The sequence below is a fragment of the Pagrus pagrus genome (assembly GCF_965226575.1).
Source record: "Pagrus pagrus genome assembly, chromosome: 18".
NCBI lineage: Eukaryota > Metazoa > Chordata > Actinopteri > Spariformes > Sparidae > Pagrus > Pagrus pagrus.
In genome coordinates, this window is record NC_140202.1 from 21,197,504 (window position 1) to 21,220,017 (window position 22,514).

Consider the following 22,514-nt stretch of genomic DNA (forward strand, 5'->3'; position numbering starts at 1 on the left):
ATACTAATGAAAGTTGACTTTTACATTTCCTTAAGTTGCGTATTTTTAAAATCACTTCACGGTATGTTGTAGAATAAAAGAGAATAAGCTCACTTCACAGGGTCACATTCAATTCTTCCTTGAAATGTAGCTCAGTATCTTTAACTCAACATGTGAGTATATTGTTTATCAAACCAGGCAAAAGTTCCATTAGATTCTGATTTTCTGATGCATATGCAAAATTAAACTAATGGTAAAAGAAAGAGTTTGTAGTACTTGAGTTGGAAATTGTGGCCTTATTCTCTTGCAACCACTATTATATAATAGGGGAATCAATTAATTGCCTCTCATTTCAAGGTTGTTTTCTCCGTGGAGCTTTCAGGGACACCGTGTCTGATTTATATTGATTAATCATTACACAAATAACACATGGCTTCAGTTATATTTTATGTATTTATGGACTAACAGATGTTGTGATCTACCTGGTTTAACTTCTGAGAGTTCTGAAATACTTTGTATCCGGAGACAACACACAAGAAAAATTAAGAGATTCTCTTTAATAATTAAATAGCAATATTCAATGCACAACATTTACAGAAATAAAGCACGGATGTGTGATTCTGCTTTTCCTTCTGACATATCTTGTTCTCTTGTCATATAACAGAAGAAGTAAATGGACGTAATTTCCTATTAAATACAATCGCGGATAAACAAATGCGATGGCTTTGCCCATGAGAGATTATTTTGAACTTTAGGCAGGCTTATTGTTTAACAGAGAGTGAGAGGTTGTCCTGCTCTCTCTGGTGATCATGCAAAAGTTAAATAAAGGTCAAAACAAGGAAAATTACAATGATGAGAAAAAGATGAAAAGCGTATAGGAGTGGGATAAATGTCGGTGGTTGGTTTCCATTTGGTTTGTTCGTGTCGGTTTCAGTGGTTGGCCTTTTTCAAACCGTGGCCCATGAGGCAGGCGAACAGCGTCAGCACCATCTTGGGATTCACCTCCACCAAATCGTCCGGCAGCGCGTAGACACGAGCTCCGATCTTACGAGCCAATGAGATTGCGTACCTAGGAGAGGAACAGGAAGAGGGAGGAGTTAGGAGATGAAGACCTCGTCAGAAAGATGTTGAAGGAGGAGAAACAATTATTTTACTTGGCATTGTTGAGTTTGTCGTCCGCCGTCATCACTCTTCTCTCTACTCTCTTCACCATGTCCCACTTGACGGTACCGGGAGCAATGACGTCGATCAGATCGATTACTGGCAGACTGGTGCTGATCAGTTGGTCCTGCGGGAAACAGAGAGGCGGCGTCAAATGCAAATGCAGCCTTGTGTTTACTCAAATACAACAAGCACTCTCACACACACACACACACACACACACACCTTGAAGCTTTTGATCTGTGTGTCCTTGCGTTTCTGGCTCAAGGTGGTGTTGACCCAGTTGAGGATGATCAGATCTCCAATCTTTTCTCCATCACCCAGATCTGACAAAACCCGCACTGTGTACCTGAGGGATGACAAGCAAAATAAACGACTGAAACCACTTAACAGCAGGTGACATGTCCCGAAGCCTCAGACTGTTCCCGTACCTCCTCATCAGCTGCCAGACGAGCGCCAAAGTGTGCATCTTACTCCCCTGGTTCAGGTTATCTCCTCCGATGCCGACCAGAGAGAACTGAGCGAGGTGCCTGCCCAGGTCCACAGCGTAGTTACAGTTCTCCAGCTAAGACACACGAAGAAAAACAACGTTATGGCCCTTTTACTTTCCCATCGCAAGCTTTCTGTTTCTTTAATATGTATGCATAGCACGCACACCTTCTTCATGTTGCCCCCCAGGATAGGGTAAGGCGGGTTGTTGACTTTCTTCCAGTTCACAGGCACATTTATCTTCTCAAAAAGCTGCAGGATCACCAAACCGTTACACAGGTCACTGTAGAGGACAGAGAACGTGAGGTACTGTGGACATCTCTCAGGAGCTCTACAGAGTTAGATCCAAGTATCACTGCTGCAACAGTTTCATTTTTAGTAACAGGCGCACGTTCAAAGAAACCCATTAGAATAAAAAATAGATTTTTCAAAAACATGATCAAACGGTGCAATAAAGATCAGATAAAACCATGAATATACTCATGAGAGCATGTGTACTGTAGAACATACTGTGCGTTTGCTCGGCATGGCCCTTGGTTATAACTCAATAATTGTAGGAATGTTAAGGATCCAACCCTGCTTCCTTGATAAGGTTTACCACATTGGCATGTAACTGATGACCTACCTGTACAGGTGGTTCACATATGGAGCGACGCCCAGGGAGTTCATCCAGTTTCTAAACGTTTTCTCTTCTCTGGTCTCAGCTGGTGAGACATGAGGACATGATAAAGGAGCCATACAGTTGCTGTCAGCTGATCAGAATGTTTTAGGTTTCGGCTATAGCTCACGGTAAATACGGATTTATGGCTGCCATAACTTGTCACACCTTTAAACATTTATTGCCTTGGGCTTTTTACTGGGCTAAGACTCAATGTGTGTTGAGAATTGCATCACATTCACATTATGATTCACTTTCTGGTATGTGTGTGTCTGTGTGTTTGTCACTCCCGTAGAAGATCTAGTTGCTCAGTGAGTTGTATGTGCGTCTCACCCTCGAAATGTGCACCCTCCAGGCCGTTGATCTGAGCATTCTGCAGAGAAGGATGCATGTTGAACAGGTTGGCTACGAAGGCCAAGTTGAGCTTGCTGTTTCCAGATGTGACGTCTTGAGGAGAAACAAACTGTCTGCAGTCCAGCCGGGCCGCCTGTCGCAGCATCAGCTCAGCCCTATGGTCCAAATGATGCTCCTTCACGTACACATGAAACATGGACAGGGACGTTACAGACATTATGTACATCATGTAATCCTGCCAGCATCAGTCGCTCAAAGTAACCCTTTAAAAAAGACAAACTGACTCACGTTGAGCCCGCTCATGTCAATTTTGATTTTCATTTTGAAGTCGCTCTCTTGATGTTGAGCAATCTGGTCCAACAGGTAGAAGTAGGCTCGCGAGTCCTACAGTGGTACAGTACAAGAAGGGGTTAAAACCCATGTGTTTGTGTAATTTTGTGTGTGTGTGTGTGTGTTCTGAAGTGTACCTTAATATCCTCGCTGAAGTTGCTGATGGTGTTTGTTCCTGCGTTTTGTAGGTGATAGTTGACCCAGCGGAGCAGAATATCCTCACGGGAGAGAGACAGCAGGCGCTCCAGCTGCTCCCCATCTGACAGGAGGCCGATCAGACCTACAAACACACGTGAAAATGTTCTCATACAAAATGCAAATGATCATGTTTGCTTGTGTAGTGATTTTTCTATTAATATATCAATGTGCCAACTTGACATGAAGGCTTGAATTATACAGCACATCCTCATCATGAAAAACGAGCTGTAGGTTGACTGTGAAAGCTTATTACGACCCATATTTGCATTTCTTTTTTAGGCGGTGACCTCTAGTGGCCATGCTTATTATTACAACTGCAAAGGAGGAAGTCACGTACTGATGCTTTGGGATCGTGGCTGACTCGTCCTACAATCTCAGTGTGTGTGCGTGTGTGTGTGTGTGTGTGTGCACTGACCTTCGTGCTTGCTGAGCTCTATATCAGCAAAGAGGCCGACCTTGATAATCTGCCAGAACAGTCCCAGGACCAGATGGGGTTTCCCAGCTATCAGATCATGGGCGTCGATGCTCACCACCATGCAGCCGATCGCTGAGGCTGAGTTCAGAGCCAGGACCAGATTCTCCTACGAATGCAAATGAATCGTGGGTTCGTTTTTGGTTCAGCAATTCAACAGCTGAGCAAAAACAGGCTCGTGGCCTGAATCCAATAATAACTAACTTATTAGAAATAAAACGCAGCACTATATTCTTGCTCCTTTTAGGAAAGGGATGGCTTTTATGGATAAATATGATCCAGCGAGAATTAAAAGAGCCAGTATGTTCAGACTGTGATTTTCTTTTCTTTACTTCTCTTCAGAGGAGGCAGCAAGAGCATCACAAGCGATATAAAACAGAAAAAAGAAGGAAGTGGGCAGTACAAAGTTAATAAATAACAAGCTGTTTCTGCACAGTCCACATATTCTGTCTCACAGATCCACACTTATAATTGTTACTGTCTTAGCTGATATCCATACATACAGTAATAGAACTTATTACATGTTCGCTACAGGAATTATGTGGTTAACTGCTATTAAAGAAACATAAAATCTGCAGTTTATTGGCTAAATCAATCTTCAAGCTGCAGCCAGCGGCCGGTTAGCTTAGCTTAGCATAAAGACTGGGAGCATGGGGACACAGCTAGCCTGGCTCGGTCCAAAGCTAAAAACTATTCCTTTAGTTGATGATCGATCTGGTGCTTCTGGATCTTCTGTGTTTGCAGCGTGCAGGCGTTATGGATTTACTAAACATAAATGAAGCAATGACTCACTGTCATTTTGAAGTGGGTCAGTTTCTTGGTGTTGATGACTCTTTCGTCAATCGTGTCGGGCTGAGACAGGTTGATCATTTTGCTGAAAAGAGAACACGGAGCGTGATGTGAGTCTCAGCAAATTGCCTAATGTCGTTTCAGATGTGTGTTATCTCTGTGTACTCTGTCCGTCACGTGGAAGCGAAGGAATGAAAGTGAATAAGGAGGATGCGCGAACTACAATAACAACTGCAATAAAATACGATCACACCACTCGTGCTTTAACCTTTGATGTCACAGAAAGAATAAAGTTTACTGTCATTGTCATTCCAAGATAAAACAAACTATTTAACATTTGCAGGTACCATAGTTTAGGCAAGAATTACAGGGATCTATAAAACAGAAAAGAAAGGGTACTTGAAGTAACAGTGACATGAAGGTGGGCTGTCATAAATCACTTTGATAGACAAAAGTGTAACACGCTGTGTGTGTGTTTTACCATAACACTATGCCGTCACGGACAGAGTTAAAGAGGCTTTCATCGTCAGGGTTCATGGGCAGCAGATGTTGGCAGTCTTCATCCTTTGCCAAGGCTTTGTTGATCCAGTTGACAAATGCCACCTTCTCCTCATCTACACACACACACACACACACACACACACACACACACACACACACATGCTAAGCACTTAAATCAGCTTACAACTACATTGTAGTTTGTTGTGAAACATATTTTAAATGATTACAACTTAGGAATGCTAAATAGGGGGACACACACCAACACACACAATGCATACTCTCCCTCACCAGAGTAGGAGTGCTGCGTCCCCTCGCTGGAGATCCTTGACATTCCTCCGAAGGAGCGGATCCCATCTCTCCTCGAGATGGTTTTCCTAAACGACTCGCTCAGCTCCTTACTCTTCAGCTCCTGATAGATCTGAACATGGACAGGCTGTGTCACTCCACGTGCGGTCAGACGAGCGAGATCATACATTTGCTCACGCAATCTTTGTATCAGAACTCACAGACACAAACTCCTCGAAGCTGATCTTCTCGTCCTTGTTGGTGTCCCCGGCGATGAAGGTCTCGATGATCTCTCGCACCTTGTACCCCGGCAGGGAGTAGCTCGCCTCTCTGAACAGCTCCTGCAGCTCAAAGTCGCTCACAAAGCCGCTTTTATCAATGTCTGAACACACAGAGAAGCACGCACACACACACACACACACACACACACACACACACACACACACACACACACACACACACACACACACACACACACACAGATCCAGTGAGTCAATTTGCTTGACAAATATCAATCTAAAACTGGTGGGCTCAATATTTATGGGTGCACACAGACGATAAACGCTAGCACAAACAAAAACCTGGTAATGCTTTAGTAAGAGGTCTGTAATTTCCTAATGATTTCCCAACTATATACTTCGGTGCTTATTACAGGGAGAACCAAGAATAATATTTGAGTTTAATTAGTTGTGTTGAGTTTATGAACAGTTATTGCTTTATAAATAGTTACTGCTCCATTTAAACCTGAACACATTGTTCTCCATGTGATGAATTGTGATTTTGCCTGTGGACGAATGTCACATTTTTGAACTAACCAAGTTTTTTCTGCCTTCCTGGATTTTTTCATTTACAAGCCTGCAGAGGTCAAAGTATCCGGACATTCATGATCCCCAGAGGATGATTTTCTAATGACTTTGTTAATCCCCTAACTTTTCCTCTGATGACCCAATCAGGTCAAATATTCAAATAATCCCATTCTTATCAGTAGAGCTGGGCAATATATCGATATTATATCATTTTAATGACATGAGACCACATATTGTCTAAGATTTTGGACATCAGTGTATGGTAATATGTTATGTGTTTCATTTTTCCTGTTTTAAAGGCTGCGTCACAGTAAAGCAATGTCGTTTTCTAAACTTAAACTGTTCTACTTGTTCCAATACTTGTCTTTACCCACTTAGTCATTATATCCACATTGCTGATATTTATCAAAAATCTCATTGTGCTAATGTTTTGTTAAAGTACCGATAGTCAACCCTCCAATAATAATGCACAATCATTTTTGAGGTATTTGGTCAAAAATATTGTGATGTTTGATTTTCCCTCACAGTCCGAGTATCTATGAAGTGCTTTTGAGGAGATTTTATTAACATCAATATATATACATCGTGTATCGGGTTATTATAGCCTTAATATTATATATAATTAAGGCCATATAGGGCAGCTCTACTTATGAGTAAATAATTGCAAAACTAATGACATCCCCTTGTGCTGTAGTATTATTTCTCTAGCTCATTCTTAACATCTCATCCAACACTATACTGTATATGATAGATCTGTATAAATCTCACATGTCTCACACAATCTCAATCTTTCTGCTTACACCATCATCACACAAATAAACCTAAAGTTTAATGCTCACGAGATGATAATTATACTCACCCTCCAGATATTAAAGCAACAATATGTAGAAATTGTCATTTTGTGTGGTTTTACCTACAATTAGTACAAAGCTACATAGTCTTAAAGAAGCCTTCCTACTTTTAATTTTGCTACGTGTCAGATGTTTTGTATGAAATGACGTTCACTGGAGTGCTACAGCTGAAACTGAACAAAATCTCACCCACCTGTTTATCTTTTGCATATCATACTGTGACACAAAGGTTGTACCTTTATTGCACACTATCATCAGCATCTTTCTGTAATTACACCGACAAAAATCTGGCAACGTCTCGTTATTACCTTCAAAAATACCTCACACAGAAAGTACATACACTCAACAACCCGAGCCATAAAAATCTCTTACATAAGACTCATACTTTATGGTCGGCTGTAAAACTCTTACTTGGGTCACAATTCCCTGTCGATACATTTTGCAGGGCGTGTGTGTGTGTGTGTGTGTGTGTGTGTGAAACTGACCAATTTTATTAAAGGCCTCTCTGAGATCGTCCAGGTTGTCTCGGGAAATCTGTGTGATGTGATTCTCCATTGTGCCTTCTGCCTTGGTACACCTGAAACATGCACACAGATGATAAACACACACGTTTTGGATTGTACTGAACACAAGGAAGAAGGTGATTTTGCAAGATTAAGCAACATGTGGAAAGTTACTGAGTACATCCACTCAAGTACTGCACCTTACTTACCTTTACTTTCTATTTTATGCTACTTTATATTTCTTTTTCACTCCACTTCTGAGGTGAATATTTTACTTTTTGCTCTGCTAAATTTATCCGACAGCTGTTGTAACTAGTTACTTTTCATATTTTTTCCAAAAAAGCAAATATCAGTCCAAGCCCAAAGTTCAAAAAATGAACGAGTGAAATGAATGAGTGTCAGAACGTTTTTGCTTCTATTCTCCCATTAATGATCTCACAACCCTTTAGATTTATCTGCTGACCCTTTGGAGGGTCCCTGATCCTGAGGTTGGGACCAACTCCTGCAGCTATAATCGCAAAATGATGCTCATACATTGATTCATCAGTATTTACTGTCTAAATTGCTTTATAAAATATATTATAAGTCACATGGGAGATTTTATTGCACAATGCATGTTTTTACTTGTGATCTTTTAAGTACATTTACAACTAATACTTCTATATTTTTACCCAAGCAAGATTTTAAGTGCAGGACTTTTACTGGCACAGATTTTTACATTGTTGTAATGGTTCTTTAACTGAATAGAGTATCTGAGGACTTCATTTTTATAATACTGCAAACACTTGATGTAGAGATTTAAAACCATTCAACCTCAGAAACATAACTAACACAAGCTGAGAGATGGCATAAAGGAAGAAGAAACATCACAAAGTGTCAGGTTATAGACTGGGATTTGTCTCATTGTCTTTAGAGCACTGACATTTCTTCACTCTGCACCGATTATTCACACACATTCGGACACATTCACACACCTGAGGTCTCCCATAAAACCCCTGAGGTCTTAGCATTTCGCAATAAAGTTGTTTCCCGAGGAGACGACAAAGGAAAAGACAACATGAGACGGAGACAGAGCCGATACCTTCATAAGAATCTGTGTGTTTCCTTGAGTTGTAAGCCTGTCGGTGCAGATCCCTCCGGGCTGGCTACAGGAGTCGAGTCTTCCACAGCTCCAGGGACAGAGCGGAAGCTGGATCCCAGAGAGTCTGGAGAGCTGGTTATCTCTCCTAGGAGGAGTCACTCAGGAGAGGCGCAGAGAGGACCTTTGGCCTGCCTGGACCCTGGGACAGGCGTCGTCAGACAGTTAACATTTAACACCTCAGCTGTGTCATCATGTTGTTGTCTATAGAGAGAGACGTTTTCATCCGTTTGTCTCTGCTGGCCAGCTGATCTGCAGTTAAAGTTAACATCTGACTTACAGTGCATCTATACATTTCAACCCTAAAAGATCAAAATAAAAAGTAAAGAACTAGATCAATTTTAATATACTGCTTGTGTGGCAAATTTACCACCTGGCATGCCACCAACTTGTCAGTGTGCTGCTATCATGTCTCAGGCCGTCATATCTCTGAAGCTGTAAACAAATTTGCTCTTTTATCAGATTGATTTTATCTTAAGCCTTAAACATTGCCCAAGACTTATCCATATACAATTTAAAGGGCTATTTGCCCTGCCAAGATTTAGATCGAAAGACGGACTCTCACAACATGTCTGAACATGAATATGAGAAGATGGTTAACTTGGCATGAAGACTAGAAATAGGTGGAAACAGCTATCCAGGTGCAGCGACTTCCTGAAGTTTCCTCTGGAAAATCCACAAAACTTTCTTTTCTGTACTGTGTTTTTTTGCATGGATGATGCAAACCAGATGTAACGTGTTGGTAAGTGAGCTTTTGTGGTGCGGGTCGACAGACTTTGTTACCATGTGACTGACTGGCTAGCTGTTTCCTTTATATTAAAGACGGACAACTTTTCCTCACTGTTTCCAAGCGGTGTGGATCAGTAGCCACTACCAACAACACAGAACAAAACATGAGGCAATTAATTAATTGGTCCATAATGGAGACATAAAAGCAGATAGGAGTGTTGGCAGGTTGCCAGAGGGCCTGCTGGCATCACTCTGACATCATTATGACATCACTATGACATCATTCTACTAAAACATCATTCTGACATCACTGTACTATGACATCAGTCATTCATCACCATGACATTACTTTGAAAAAACAACAAATATAGTGAATAAATCGGTCCAAATGGTCAAAAAAGTTATTTATAAAGATTAATATTCTCATAAAGAATGACTCATTGATAAACAGCATTTTAAAATACAATGTGGGAAAAATAGAGTAAGCTAAGTGCTGCCTGTAAGACGCAGCTCAGGGCACTGACAGATTTCAAGCAGTCAATTTTGTTGATTTTATAAATGAATAAATAAACAACACTAACTACATTGTGTCTGTCCTCTTGTTGCATTTTGTGGGAAAATAGTATTTAGTATGAAGTTAGTGTTCCTAGTGTGGCGCACATTTTTTATTTCTGTCGGACATGTTTAAAACATGAGGCCTGTGTTTGTCTGCATCGCTTGCCTCACTGTCACACAATGCCTTGTAACCTGAGGCACTGAGCCAACTGCATCACTTAGATTAAACTACCCCACTTCACAGCGACAGTGACACTTACCCCAGCGTTCACTCTTTATTCCAACACACAGAAAAGTTTAAAACCGTTGCTGATTATTTCGTTTTCTTGTCTTTGTGCCTTTTTTAGTCCTGGATCTGTGTCATTTGACCCTCGAACCTCCAGGCAACTTTTGCCTGTTGAGCTGAGTTTGCCGACTTGACATTGTGCAAAAAAGTTGAGAATTTTGAGAATGGTAAAGTATAATGTAAAGAAACAAGAGAAGTAAGGAGCTTACATTCAGTTGCAGGCAGGCTGAAGGGGCTTACAGTCCGGAGCGGGGCCAATCCAAAGTAGTAAATCAGCTTTTTGCCGACTCAGAATCGGTTTTGGGGCCTTTTCTTCCGTATTCTCCTTCCCAAGCCCCTCTTTCTCACTTTCCCTCTCTCCTAACCTTTTCCTTTTCTTCACGTCTCCCCTGTCAGCCTCTCCCTTCACCTCTAAAAAGACACAAACGGTCCCATAATCAAGCCTAAAATCAAGACACAAGACTCACAACAAAGTAACACAGGACTAAATTCTGAGCCCGCACGCCTCCATCATGTCTTTCCTCCTCACCTGAGACACCTGATCAGCCCAGTTTCACTCTGTGACTCTGAGGTGCTCTCCGGTTACCCTCTCCTCCTCATCGCCGCTCTCAGGTAAGCGCTCCACCTCCAGCCGTTGATGCAGCAGGTTGCGGACCCTGAGCCAGGATCAGCTGTTGCTGGTGTAAAAGTTGTAACGGTCGGCCAAAGACTTTCTCATAAGCCTCCTGCATTATTCACTGGCATCCTGGAGCACATGCGCAGGGAGGTGGAAAAAAACCACACAGACATACACACACAAAATGCACACAAGGTGGATTTATGTCATTTGTTTGAGTGCTTTGGGTCTTGCCACATCTGTTTTGGAAAACTGAGTGTTGACTATTAAAGAGGCGATACAGTCTGGATTTATAGACATAGTTTGACCTTAAAAGTATTATTTGCATAGACAAATGTTGTTCCCACTTCACTGGTGTATGAAATTCCCCTTTTCTGTGAAAATCAAATGTTCCTTTATTATCTGAAAGAGGAAATGTATTTGGTCAGAGGTGCGTACAAGAGCAAAAACCAAAAGACCTTCAGAAGAAGAGAAAGGCAGAATTAGTCATTCACATACTGTTACACCAGTTAATGATTGCACGGATGGATACGGGTGTTAAATGCTGTGACAGCAGCAGAAAGGAAGGATCGCTTCTTACATCTTTTCCTCTGTGACTCATCTCAAACTGCTGATGAGTTTGCACCGAGCGTCAGCAAAGAAAAGCCGTCTAAGAAAACAGAAGAAGAAGAGCGCTTCACTGCACATTTTGTTTTTTATCTTTTCTCATACATACTGGATGTAGTTACAGCTGTGTGTGAGATTAATGCATGTCAAAGTTTGACGCTTCATTCGGCTGTAATGCAAAGCCATGGCCACACAGGGGCAGCGCTGACTCAGACTGATGGAGTAAGAGGATCTTCCTGTTTTCTTAGAAAAGTAAACTGCACCGAAGGTCATCCTGCTGCTGGGCTGCCGCAGACGACATAGTTTGCATACTTCTTAAACTGAAGCAAACAGGACACTTGTTTTGAATAATTATATCACAGGAAGTAAAATAAAACAAAAAGCAAAAGTGTGAAGAGTAAAAGTAGTTTTGTGGCTTCCTGTTTTTCACTGATCTCAGATTTCATAGGTAGCTTTACTCTTTAACAAGGGGAAACTTTGAGGCCTGTTGCCTTGTGAATACAACATATATCTACTTAAAGGCCCCACTACTTACCTTTTTTAATATTAAGTTAGATTTATGTCATTAATGGAGAATATTATAAACAAATAAAAGATTATTTATAGATTTAACTAACCAGCAGTTTGTCAGCAGCTGCAACATGAACGCTCTGAAGAATAGACTAGTACTTTTACTTATGATTAATTACAGTATATCTATATTTATATATATATTAAAGTATATTTTGATGCTAATGTGCAGTTTATAGACTATTAAACACATTGCTTTTAATTGTAACAGAGCATTATTACACTGTGGTACCGCTTCCCTCCACCTGTATGGTTTCAGTATCATTTCTGCAGAACAGCCTGCCAGTGTTGCCTAATCTCCTCTGTTATCCCATCACTCATGATAAAGTGATCAAGATAAACTGGAAATAGAGAGAGAGAGACAGAGAGAGAGAAGGCTGGGGGGCGTGTCAGCTGTCAGTGGTCACATGACCCGGAAAATGTGGGGCTTAATTCCTGTGTTGGACTGCTCCCAGCTGCTGAAGCTCTGCCCTTCGCAGTGCAAACCCTACATCTGCCGCATCACGACCCCCGCGACCCGGTCGGGCTCTCCTCACGGCACCATGTCAGGTAAGGGCTCCGACGACACTCACGGCCGCCGCACTGGCACCGGAACACGGCCACACTCCGGACCGGACCGGGGCTGCGCGCACTGCACTCACCTCCCGAAACATCGCGATTTCTATGTGCAGGCTGCAGAAAAACAGCTGCTGCTGCAGTCAGTGCTGCTGCAGTGTGGACACGAGGCGGGGGTTGTAATGTTAGTTACTGATGGGAGCGTTTTCAGAGGTTTTGGTTTTGGATGTGATGAGCTGCTGCAGTGGTTTGGACCAGAGTGAAGCTGGCGAGCGACAGGAAGAGCACTTCCGGTTGTAATTTTCAAAGTTAAAGCGTGTTTTATGCAACTGGTGGAGAAACTCAAAATGTAGAAAATAGGAGAATTAAATCTCTTAACAGATTTGTTGATGAAGATCTTTCAAAAATGCTTATAGGATTTTGACTAAAAGTAAAGATATTGTATAAAATATTACTGAGGTAAAAGTATAGTAAGTCGCCCATATGGAGAGTATTTTAGAAAAAGTCTTTAAGTATCTGATATTAAATGTACTTAAGTATCAAAAGTAATAATAAAAGTAAAGAATACCTATATTTACATGTATGTACTGTATATACAGTAAGCTATGGGTGAACTGATTATTGGATCTGAAATTAAGGATTTTTTGATTATCAGTCAGTGTTTTTTTTTTTACTCGAGTAATTATTAAAACAAAACAAAACAACCCCCAGCTGCTTGATTCTTGTCAGATAAATGTAGTGAGTGAAAAGTACAATATTTGCCTCCAAAACTTAGTGGATTAGAAATGTAAAGTAGTAGAAAATGGAAATACTCAAGTAAAGCACAACTTGTAAACTTGTAAAGCAGTCGATACTTAAGTAAATGTACTTAGTTACATTCTATCATTGGATATTTGGACAATTTACGTTATTTTTGCTGTCAGTTTTAGGTCATATAGGTCTTTAATACTAAAATATGGATCTAGCGCTAATGTTGAGGTCTGAGTCGGATGTGCAGCCACAGTGAAGTCAGAGTGTGGATTGTGACACTGCACGTCCCGGTGTCACAAAGTGGGCCAGTTGAAATTACCAACATTGATTTCTTCATGCACACACTGCGTAAACTGAAGATCTTACCAAGTGTAATAATCTTATATATAGATAAAAGAAAATGTAGCTGGTATTGTGTTTAGTGTAAATGGATTATCTGGTACTTTCAAAATAAGATTCTTTGACTTGACTCAAGTGAAGTCCTTGGTGTCACCCTGGTGACTTTGCCAGGGTCCAAATTCGTGTTTGGACACCGATGATCCGACTTTAAGACGTTTGTTCTAAGATTGTCTGAAAGTTAAGAATGCAAAAAGACTTGGATTAAGAATAATATGTTCATATTCAGTCTATTTTACTTACTGCTGTGCTGAAATCAAGTCTGAGCTCAAGAAAAACTTTAAAACTTCACTTTCTTCCATTGCTCATGTGGGCTTTTATTTTTTAAAGACCATGCTGTTCACTTCCTGGGTTAATGTGAGGTCTTTCATTGCCTTGACTGGATGTTCTCAGTGCCTACGTGCGCCACAGTCTGTGGCCTTTTATAATACTATATAAGGCTTATAGTGTCACACTCTCTATTTTCTATTATTATTAATGTAGTCCCTTAAACGACTATAAATAATTACTGTGTAATAAACTGTATGGCAGAGAGTTTTACATTTTTGCATCATATTAACATGAAATTGAATACAGGAAATAGTTTATTTGTTCTTCATAAACACTTTACAAGCATCTCTTTACATTTTATCTGCATACAACCATAAATTTGACATTAGAATATGAATAAATAAATATTTAATCAGATTATTACTTCATTATCTTGTACAATCCTGCTCCATTATCACCATTCACTGATATTTTAAACAGATTTACCAGAATCTGTTATTCATAAATATCTCTTCATAATTTGAGGCATGTCAGACCCAGTGGAGGTGCAGGTGTGTAGGTTGTACTGTATGTGGCTTCTGATTACTCTGTGGGAAAACAACACATGCTTCCTGTACGGCCTTGTACTAGAGACACGCCTCACACTCTTGCGTTAGTCACTATAGTTCCTTGAAAGAGAACTTAGCAACCGCACAACACCGCCTCTCCGATCAGGTTTCCCAGAAACCCCCTCGCTAGACACACATTCGACTTGATGAATACTATCTGCTGGCTCCGGGCCTGCTTTTTCACTGTAGCAGCAACACAGTGTGCCCCCTGCTGTCGCTAATGTATTCATGGAGGGACACGTCAGACACTGGAGTTCACACAATGGGCCTGCAGATGAAGTCTGGTGCCAATTTGTCTATCTTCACCACCAGCCTGATTAATAGGTCATCCGTTACTTTAACACTTCAGCATACAGGATATATGCTGGACAACAAAAGCAGTGTCAGTGAGAGTCGGGGAAGCAGTTCGGCCCAGTTTTTAACATGAACCGACTGACAGTCAGCACATCAATAACCCTGGTGCTGGTGAGCAAAATGAATAATCATGCTTGGTTTTGACCCGTCCTACTGCGATGATACAGAGATCTGACCAACACAAAGTTTGCCTGTACCCCACTGTCCTTAAAGGGGCAAGAGGCTGTAAAGAGTGTACTGTGTAATTTATTTGTTATAATGCTTGCAAGCAGCTTAATTTAGCAGTTAACAGCTCTATTGTATGAAATTATTGTAACATCCACTATAAAATCCACTGTTTAGGTCATCGGACTGGCTTGTAGGGGTGTGTCTTACTAAAAAGCTAAAGCTAATAAGAGACTTTGATAGGCAGATAATTGACGGGTTAAAGACAGAAGACACATGAGTGACACTGATATGATAACATTCCAGTCACGTGGCTGATCACAGTGTGTGTTTTGTGTGCTTCTCCAAACAGACGAGGCTTTTGTGACGCTGGCGACAAACGACAGCTACGCCAAGGGAGCGATGGTTCTCGGCCAGTCGTTACGAAACCACAACACAACCAAGAAACTGGTCGCGCTGGTGGGGCCTCATGTTGCAGATCCGTGCAGGTAACACACAGAGCCAGTGAGGCTTTGGATGACAAAAGTGTCCAACGATATCCGACACACCCACTGACATCGCAAATCCTACTGTCTGTGTTGTAGAGATGCTCTACGCTCCATTTTTGACGAGGTGCGTGTGGTGGACGTTATGGACTCGGGAGATTCGGCACATCTGTCCCTCATGAAGCGTCCGGATCTGGGAGTGACATTCACCAAACTGCACTGCTGGACTCTCACGCACTACAGCAAGTGTGTGTTCATGGACGCAGACACACTGGTGAGAAACAGACCTGAAGACAGCAGAAAACATCCACCTCGGCAAAGAAAAATCAACCTAGAGTTAGATATAACATTTGAGCTACAAGTTGAAACACCTGAATTGATTTTTTTCTCTACATTAGACTTCTGCATTTGTCAAGAATCACTATTGCGGAAACAGGAAAGATGAAACTAGATATATCTGAGTAAGTAACATTTGTTTGAATGTATTCAGGTTCTGTCAAATATAGATGAACTCTTTGAGAGGGAGGAACTATCTGCAGCGCCGGATCCAGGTTGGCCAGACTGTTTCAACTCGGGTGTGTTCGTCTTCAGACCGTCCAACGAGACGCACGAGAAGCTGCTCGAGTTCTGCAGTGAAAACGGCAGCTTTGACGGTGAGACCGTGTTTTTTTTTATCTCCCACGGCTCATTAAAAGCGAGAAAGTGATCTGAAGAGGAAATGACACCAAAAAACGCAGGGAGACAGATGCTGGTACCTGATGTCTAGTCTTTACCATTATCAGTCAATCTCTTGACTGATAATGGGTTCTTACCGTAGCTTGTCTACACCAGATAACTCGTGTGACCACAACCAGAGATTTCTGGAGGGAGTTTGAGCAATTTGCTCGTAAATCACTTCTCATAGCCAAGCAACAACCATCCTGACTGAGGACTGAAGCTTCATGTTACCTATCAAGGCAGCCACACCGATAGAAACACCCCTCTATAAGCCTTAACGTCAAAACAGCCAGTAAAGGAAGTAAAGGTAGGAATGCAAAGTTGGTTTCCTCTTGTTCAGTCTGCAGCCATGCGAGCAACTCTATGACAAGCATTGGCATGCTTCCTCAGGCTCATTCAGTGTGTCCTCGTCTTAACCCTGACTTGGTCCGACCTCGTCCTCACACCACCAGCTCACCCCTGACCTTTGCCTGCGTCAACAGTGTCACATACATCTGTACATGCTGTAATTCACTGTGTGCAGCATCCTCTCCCAGCGTTGTCAACACGTTTCGGTTTTTCTATTTATACTTGCGAGAAAGGACACGGTCTGTGGGAATGTACGGTATGTGTGTGTGTGTGTGTGTGTGTGTGTGTGAGGCGTTGACCAGTCAGGTATGTGCTGCAGTGTGTCAGTCTGGATTTCAGAGCCCGAGCAGAGAGGCCAGATGAGGAAAATGTTATGAGAATGGAAAATTATAACTCTTTTAGAAAGTCCACAAAAACAGTTTAATTTCATTCATTATCTTGTTTTGTGTCTTTGAATCCCCTCTCGTCGCTCGCAGCAAGAACACAGAATGGTTTTCACATGACTGTTAACGTCTTGAATGAGGGTTTGTTGTATTTAAATGCCAAACGAGAGCTCCCAGCTGCTTCTCACTATGTCACGTCTAAAAATATGCGTGTGCGTGTGTCCGTGTCTGCAGGTGGAGATCAGGGGGTCCTCAACAGTTTCTTTAACACCTGGGCGACGGCGGATATTTCCAAACACCTTCCCTTCATCTACAACCTCAGCAGTATCGCCATTTACTCCTACCTGCCAGCTTTCAAACAGTCAGTACACTCACACACACGCACACACATGCAAACACACATTCACGATCAGTGCATCCAGGGTTTCTTCCTGTGCAGCCGCATTATTGCCCCGATTCTGTAGCTTTCCTTGTGAGACTTCAGGGTGTCTGTGTGTGAGGAGGCATAAAATGTATCCAAGGTCAGTTCAAAGGTTGTGTATTTCTGTGGTTGGGTGTTGAATTACAAGAGGCCAATGAAACAACACACATCCTGCCTCAAGAAAAGAAGAGCTACTGTAAGTTGCACAGCTGCAAGGACTAGTCGATCAGGGGTGTTGCAATTCACCGGTAAGGAAGATAACCGCGATATTTATTGATATCGTGTTAATGATGGACACCAAACTTCCGGTACTTGTGTGCGCACGGTTTTCTTTTCTTGTGTGCTGCAAATTTGGTGAAAAGGTCTCTGGATTTCAGCCTTGTGGTGACAGTTACCAGTTATATTTTAATGTCATTAGGGGGAAATTGCATTTGTGCCATGTTCCCCAGTTAGTCAGGATTCCTGTAAGTCGTAAAGGAGTTAATATTGAGTTAAGCTTCTTTACAAATGATTTTTTAAGACCACAAGAGTCAAGAGTCTGCGTGTTTGAGCCTCTTTCACTCTCTCCTCCCACCTGACGCTCTCTTCGCCTTTCCACAGGTACGGCCGTGACGCCAAAGTCGTGCACTTCCTGGGCAAGGTGAAGCCGTGGAGCCACTCCTACGACGCTCAGAGCGGCGAGGTCAGAGGTCATTCGCTGTCCCCTGACCAGTGCCAGCTGCACCCCGACTACCTGCTCATGTGGTGGCAGCTGTACGCCAAATCCGTGCTGCCCCTGCTGCAGCAGGCCTACGGGGACACTCCCTTCAGCAGCGGCTGCGTGGAGGCGCACGAGGATGTAAGTCAGCGCGTCGTGCATGTGTTGAGACATAAATGGGTATGGCTGTGACTGTACGTTTGGTGTGTTGCAAAACCATCATGCCCCAGCTGTGTCCAAACCACTGATTACAATGTTTATCTCTCCTTTCTGTGAGGTGTATTTAAAATATGTAAATCCATCATCGAGTGCAATTACCAAGTGGTGAAACAAAGCTTTTTTTTTTTAAGCTCCAGATAAAAAAGGTGGCTAGTTTTTTAAGTTGTCACAGTAACAAGAAAAAGTCAATTGGTTCCACATTCCTCAGCACCAGTCCGTTGCCAGAAGTTGTCAGGGTTGCTGCTGGTTATTCCAGTCCTCTCAGTCGTGTCCTGACTGCATGAGCAGCTCTCCGTTGTCAGTGAAGCATGAGGGGGGGAGGCCGGACCTCAAACAAACACTTCACTAAGTAGCAGGAAGTTTCCAAGTGGTCTGTTGCGACAGCACAGCGGTGAAATAATCAAAAAAGTCTGCCAAAACCTGAAGCTTTGCCCAATTGCCTCAAGTTGTGCCATTTTGTGTCACTCTGACAAGTTTATACAGGCAAACACCCCGGGCTCAGCGGAGAAAGCTTTCAAGTCTTGCACTCGCTCAGGCGTAAGTTTCAAGCAAATCTTGAAGACTTTTTTCATCGCTTAAAGGGTCAGATGACTTTTGTTCAACAGCAAGACTGACAATTATTGGATAATGGCACAAATCAATTAATATAACTTCCCAGAAGTCAGTTAGTTTTACATTTGCTTTAAAGACATCATTATCAAGCAACCTGAAGTCAAAGGTCAACGTCACTCAACTCACATTGATCCCCCACCACTCAAAAATTCCAACCGTATTGAGCTGCTTGTTACTTGAGTGTTTGATCGTCACTGTGCAAAATGATCTTTGTACCGACAGCTTGATGACTGTCGTTCACATCTGCTAAAGGCAGGAAAGATTGACTTTGCTCACCCGAAATCTGGGTTGAAGACGTACAGTATGTGCAGTTACATGATTTTGTGACATCACGGTAGTGAGATTGTGCAACTTAAATGAGTGTGATGTGGAAACTTAAAGTCTCCGGTGTGCATGTTATGAGAACTGACTTGTCGGAGCAGTATGAGACATCTTACGTCCGGTTAAACTCATTGATTCTCTCCAGCAGAATTGTTTTTAACAAGGTATTTGCACTTTTTGTGGAAAGAAAAACACGTCAGAAACAGATATTTACTCAAAAAGAGTGTTTTCTTGTCTAAAAATCTGTATCTCTCGCAGAGATGAGTGACTTATTGAGTGTACACCTACTATAGGAAGCCAAACCTTTCTTTTTCTTCATGTTACAAACTCTTATCTGCCGCAAGTGTGTTGCAAAGTCTCTCAGTTGTACTTTGACTCCTCTGACGAAACACCTGCTTGGGCTGATTGTGTCTTAAGGGTAAAACTGTGTTCAGCCGAGCAAGGCTGAACTCGGAGAAACCGGTCCTTATAAAGTATTCCTGTTGTCCCGTGTAATGATTCATTCATTCTCTCCCTCTCACACAGAGGAAGCTTGATGAGGATGTGAGGGAGCAGCCGACGTATTTTGCCCCGCCCCCCCAGAAGTTTTCATCAGAGGAGAGGAAGCAGCGCTGGGAAGCGGGCCAGATCGACTACTTGGGCGACGACTCCTTCGCCAACATCGAGCGAAAGCTTGACTCCTTCTTAAAGTAGCGGGCGAGGGAGCGTGATGGACAGAGAGAGCACCGGCGGAAGCTGCGTGTGGGTGGGGATTTAACCACTGCTCGGCCAATCACAGGGGGCTCGATTAGCCTCCGTGCAGCGTTCAGCCTCACTCTCTGCATCCTGTCAGTGTGTATGTGAATGACAGAGAGTTTAACACTGTTCCCACACACTCTAATCATTCATTTTTCTTCAACGTTTTGGGAAAATAGTCATTTGCTTTCTTGCTGAGAGTTCGGAAGAGAAGATTGATACCATTCATTCATATTTATAGCGTATTTATAACGTATTATTCTGGAGAGACAGTAGACATTTGTGACAAATACTGTTATATGCCTCTGCGTCGGTGATAGCAGTGGCCGGCGCCTGGAGGCATTATGTTTTTGAATTGTCCGTCCATCTATACATCCGTCCGATTCCTATGAGCGAGCTTTATAAGAACGCCTTGAGGTAATTTCTTCAGATTTGGCACAAATGTCTACTTGGACTCAAGGAAGAGCTGAGTAAAATTAGGTGGTCAAAGGTCTCTGTGACCTCACGATTCATATGAAATATTATGGCAAAATTTTACACAAATGTCTAATAGGACAAAATGATGAAGTGATGACATTTTTTATCCAAAAGTTCAAAGGTCAAGTTCACTGTGAAGTCGTAGTATTCTCCCCAAAATGTTCAGAAAATTATCCAACAGCAGTTCACTAGCTAGCTTGCGGCTGCTACTGCCACATAAAATCATGATATGATCGTGACAGCCCTAATTCGGAAAGAGCCAGGCCAGCTGAGCTGTTCTACCCGTCTCGTCTTTGTGCCAGGCTGTAGCTTCACCATGCAGACATGAGGGTACGATCTTTTCATCTGACTCACTGGAAGAAAGCGAAATGTTACTTTCCAAAATGTCAGACTATTCCTTAAACGCACAGTATGTAATTTCTGCCGCTTTGGGGGTCTCACAGTCAAAACAATAACAAAAGTTGTAGTTTGACGACGGGGCGAAGCTTCATGGGATCGTAGCTAGATAGTTAGCCGTCGTCCTTCCTCACTGTCCGACGTATCGTCTAGTGTTAACAGTGTTTCCCTTGAAGACAGAGAAACTACAGAGGGCGACACGCGACCGAATGAAACACGTCGTCACCTTGAAAACAATTTTGGACATTGTTGGAATCATTTGGGAAAATGTTAAGTACACAACTCAATCAAATATTGTTGTTTCATTCACTATATCTAGTCATTTTAATGTGGAAATGTTACATATTATGCCTTTTAAGTGTTCTTTCGCATCCGATGGAGATGGATTTGGTCTTCCTAACCCGTGGAAACTTTCGACGGCAACACAAACTGAGGAAAAGGCCCGTGGGCAAAGGGAAATCGATAGATTTAAAAGTTGTGTCCTGCAATAAGCCACTTTCGAGCAGATATGCAGTAACTGGCTCACTTCCAGCTTACAGTCCCACGCTCTCGCTGCTTTAATCAGACAGTGTTCACCTCACCTGAGTACATAGATAAACATCCCCTATCTGTGCCTCCGACACTCACCAGCTCCCTGTGACTTCAGCTTCGTGGCGTCTGGTATTTTGTTGTGTTGTATTTGCATGGCACAGAGTTCATACATGGGTCCGAAAAGTCCAACCACATCCTGAAGCGATGTTGATAGTCAGTTTTTTATGTAATTGTGTTTGTTCCAAGACATTTTATCTGTACGCGTGCCCCGCATGTTGCGTCTCTGCCAGACCCACATCAGTATATCTTTGTGCCATGGTCAGTTTCATCACTTCCTGTCTGTAGTGTTACCAGCTGCCTTATTGCCGTTCACTGTTTACAACAACCTCACTTACTGTAACTGCTGCTAGTAGCACAACTAAATTTGCTCAGTCCTCCTTTTCCTTGTTACTAATACCTCCTCTGCTTCACTCCAGCTGTGTGCCCTTAAACTCAACTGTAATCTTTAGCTCCTAGCAGCGAAGTAACTATAGCTCTCCTCACTCCATTAAACACACTCCGACAAGAGGCCGGCAAGGTTGAGATTTTCTAATCTTGTCAGCCTGCTAAATCCCGAATATGCATGAGTGTGGAAGTGGACTATAATTGTAGTGACATCGGTTAATTCAGGTCCGCCCTGTTCCCCAGCTGTTAACTGTTCATCCCTGTTGAAGCGCTAATAAAGAGCAGGTGGAAAATCACCTTTTATCCATCCCTTCTGTCATGAGTTGAATTTTATTTACACTCCCATTGTTTGAACCCAAGGTGACTTTTTTAAAATGTATTTTTTTGGTGCTTCATTTAAATTATTATAATTGATATAAGCCAGACTTTCTGGAGGAAGAAACCACACAGTTGTATCTGATTCTGCCAAAATCCAACACTGTTAACCGACAGGAGGAGAGCTCAGAGATTACCTTTTTACTTTTATTGTTGATTTATCTTCACTCGTGTTTATCAACCTGACGGCAACAGCGATCCAGCGAGGTGACCTCCATTGTCAGGTGTTTATGTACTGTAATGTAGACTGTCGGCCAGAGCAGGAGGGGAAGAGACTTAACTAAACAAATGACAGTACAGAGAGGAGAGGGGGTTGGCCGTTGCTCGCCATCTTACGGCTGATGTACAGTAAAGTAATCTGGCTGTTTTGGGTGAATAA

At 42.3% G+C, this 22,514-nt stretch overlaps 2 protein-coding genes across 2 annotated transcripts; one reads left to right on the plus strand and one right to left on the minus strand.

Moving 5' to 3' along the window:
• Nucleotides 1–521: 521 nt before the first annotated feature.
• Nucleotides 522–10,797, minus strand: LOC311273715 (plastin-1-like). Its single transcript, XM_084380924.1, has 18 exons — nt 10,614–10,797; nt 10,294–10,495; nt 8,458–8,656; nt 7,359–7,450; nt 5,438–5,598; nt 5,220–5,349; nt 4,912–5,044; nt 4,434–4,515; nt 3,585–3,750; nt 3,109–3,251; nt 2,930–3,025; nt 2,621–2,816; nt 2,255–2,333; nt 1,798–1,912; nt 1,572–1,705; nt 1,366–1,489; nt 1,134–1,267; nt 522–1,048 (listed from the first exon to the last, which is right to left on the minus strand). Exons 4-18 carry the CDS (start codon nt 7,426–7,428, stop codon nt 910–912), a joined length of 1,902 nt encoding a protein of 633 aa, XP_084237050.1. The 5' UTR covers nt 7,429–7,450; nt 8,458–8,656; nt 10,294–10,495; nt 10,614–10,797; the 3' UTR covers nt 522–909.
• A 1,486-nt stretch (nt 10,798–12,283) lies between these two features.
• On the plus strand, nt 12,284–22,069 carry LOC311274515 (glycogenin-1-like; the record flags this gene model as incomplete). Its single annotated transcript, XM_084382245.1, has 7 exons — nt 12,284–12,425; nt 15,327–15,462; nt 15,559–15,733; nt 15,950–16,112; nt 17,142–17,268; nt 17,929–18,166; nt 19,703–22,069. The coding sequence occupies 7 exons, from the start codon at nt 12,284–12,286 to the stop codon at nt 19,868–19,870; spliced, it is 1,149 nt and encodes a 382-aa protein (XP_084238371.1). The 3' UTR covers nt 19,871–22,069.
• Between the last annotated feature and the right edge of the window lie 445 nt (nt 22,070–22,514).

Bases quoted from the DNA above. Each gene is read 5' to 3' on its own strand.
- LOC311273715 (XM_084380924.1), bottom strand. From the start codon at position 7,428: ATGGAGAATCACATCACACAGATTTCCCGAGACAACCTGGACGATCTC. The intron at 5,599-7,358 runs GTCAGTTTCACA...CTGTGTGTTCAG, and splicing joins AGAGGCCTTTAATAAAATTG to ACATTGATAAAAGCGGCTTT. The intron at 1,268-1,365 runs GTGTGTGTGTGT...TGTTTCCCGCAG, and splicing joins CACAGATCAAAAGCTTCAAG to GACCAACTGATCAGCACCAG.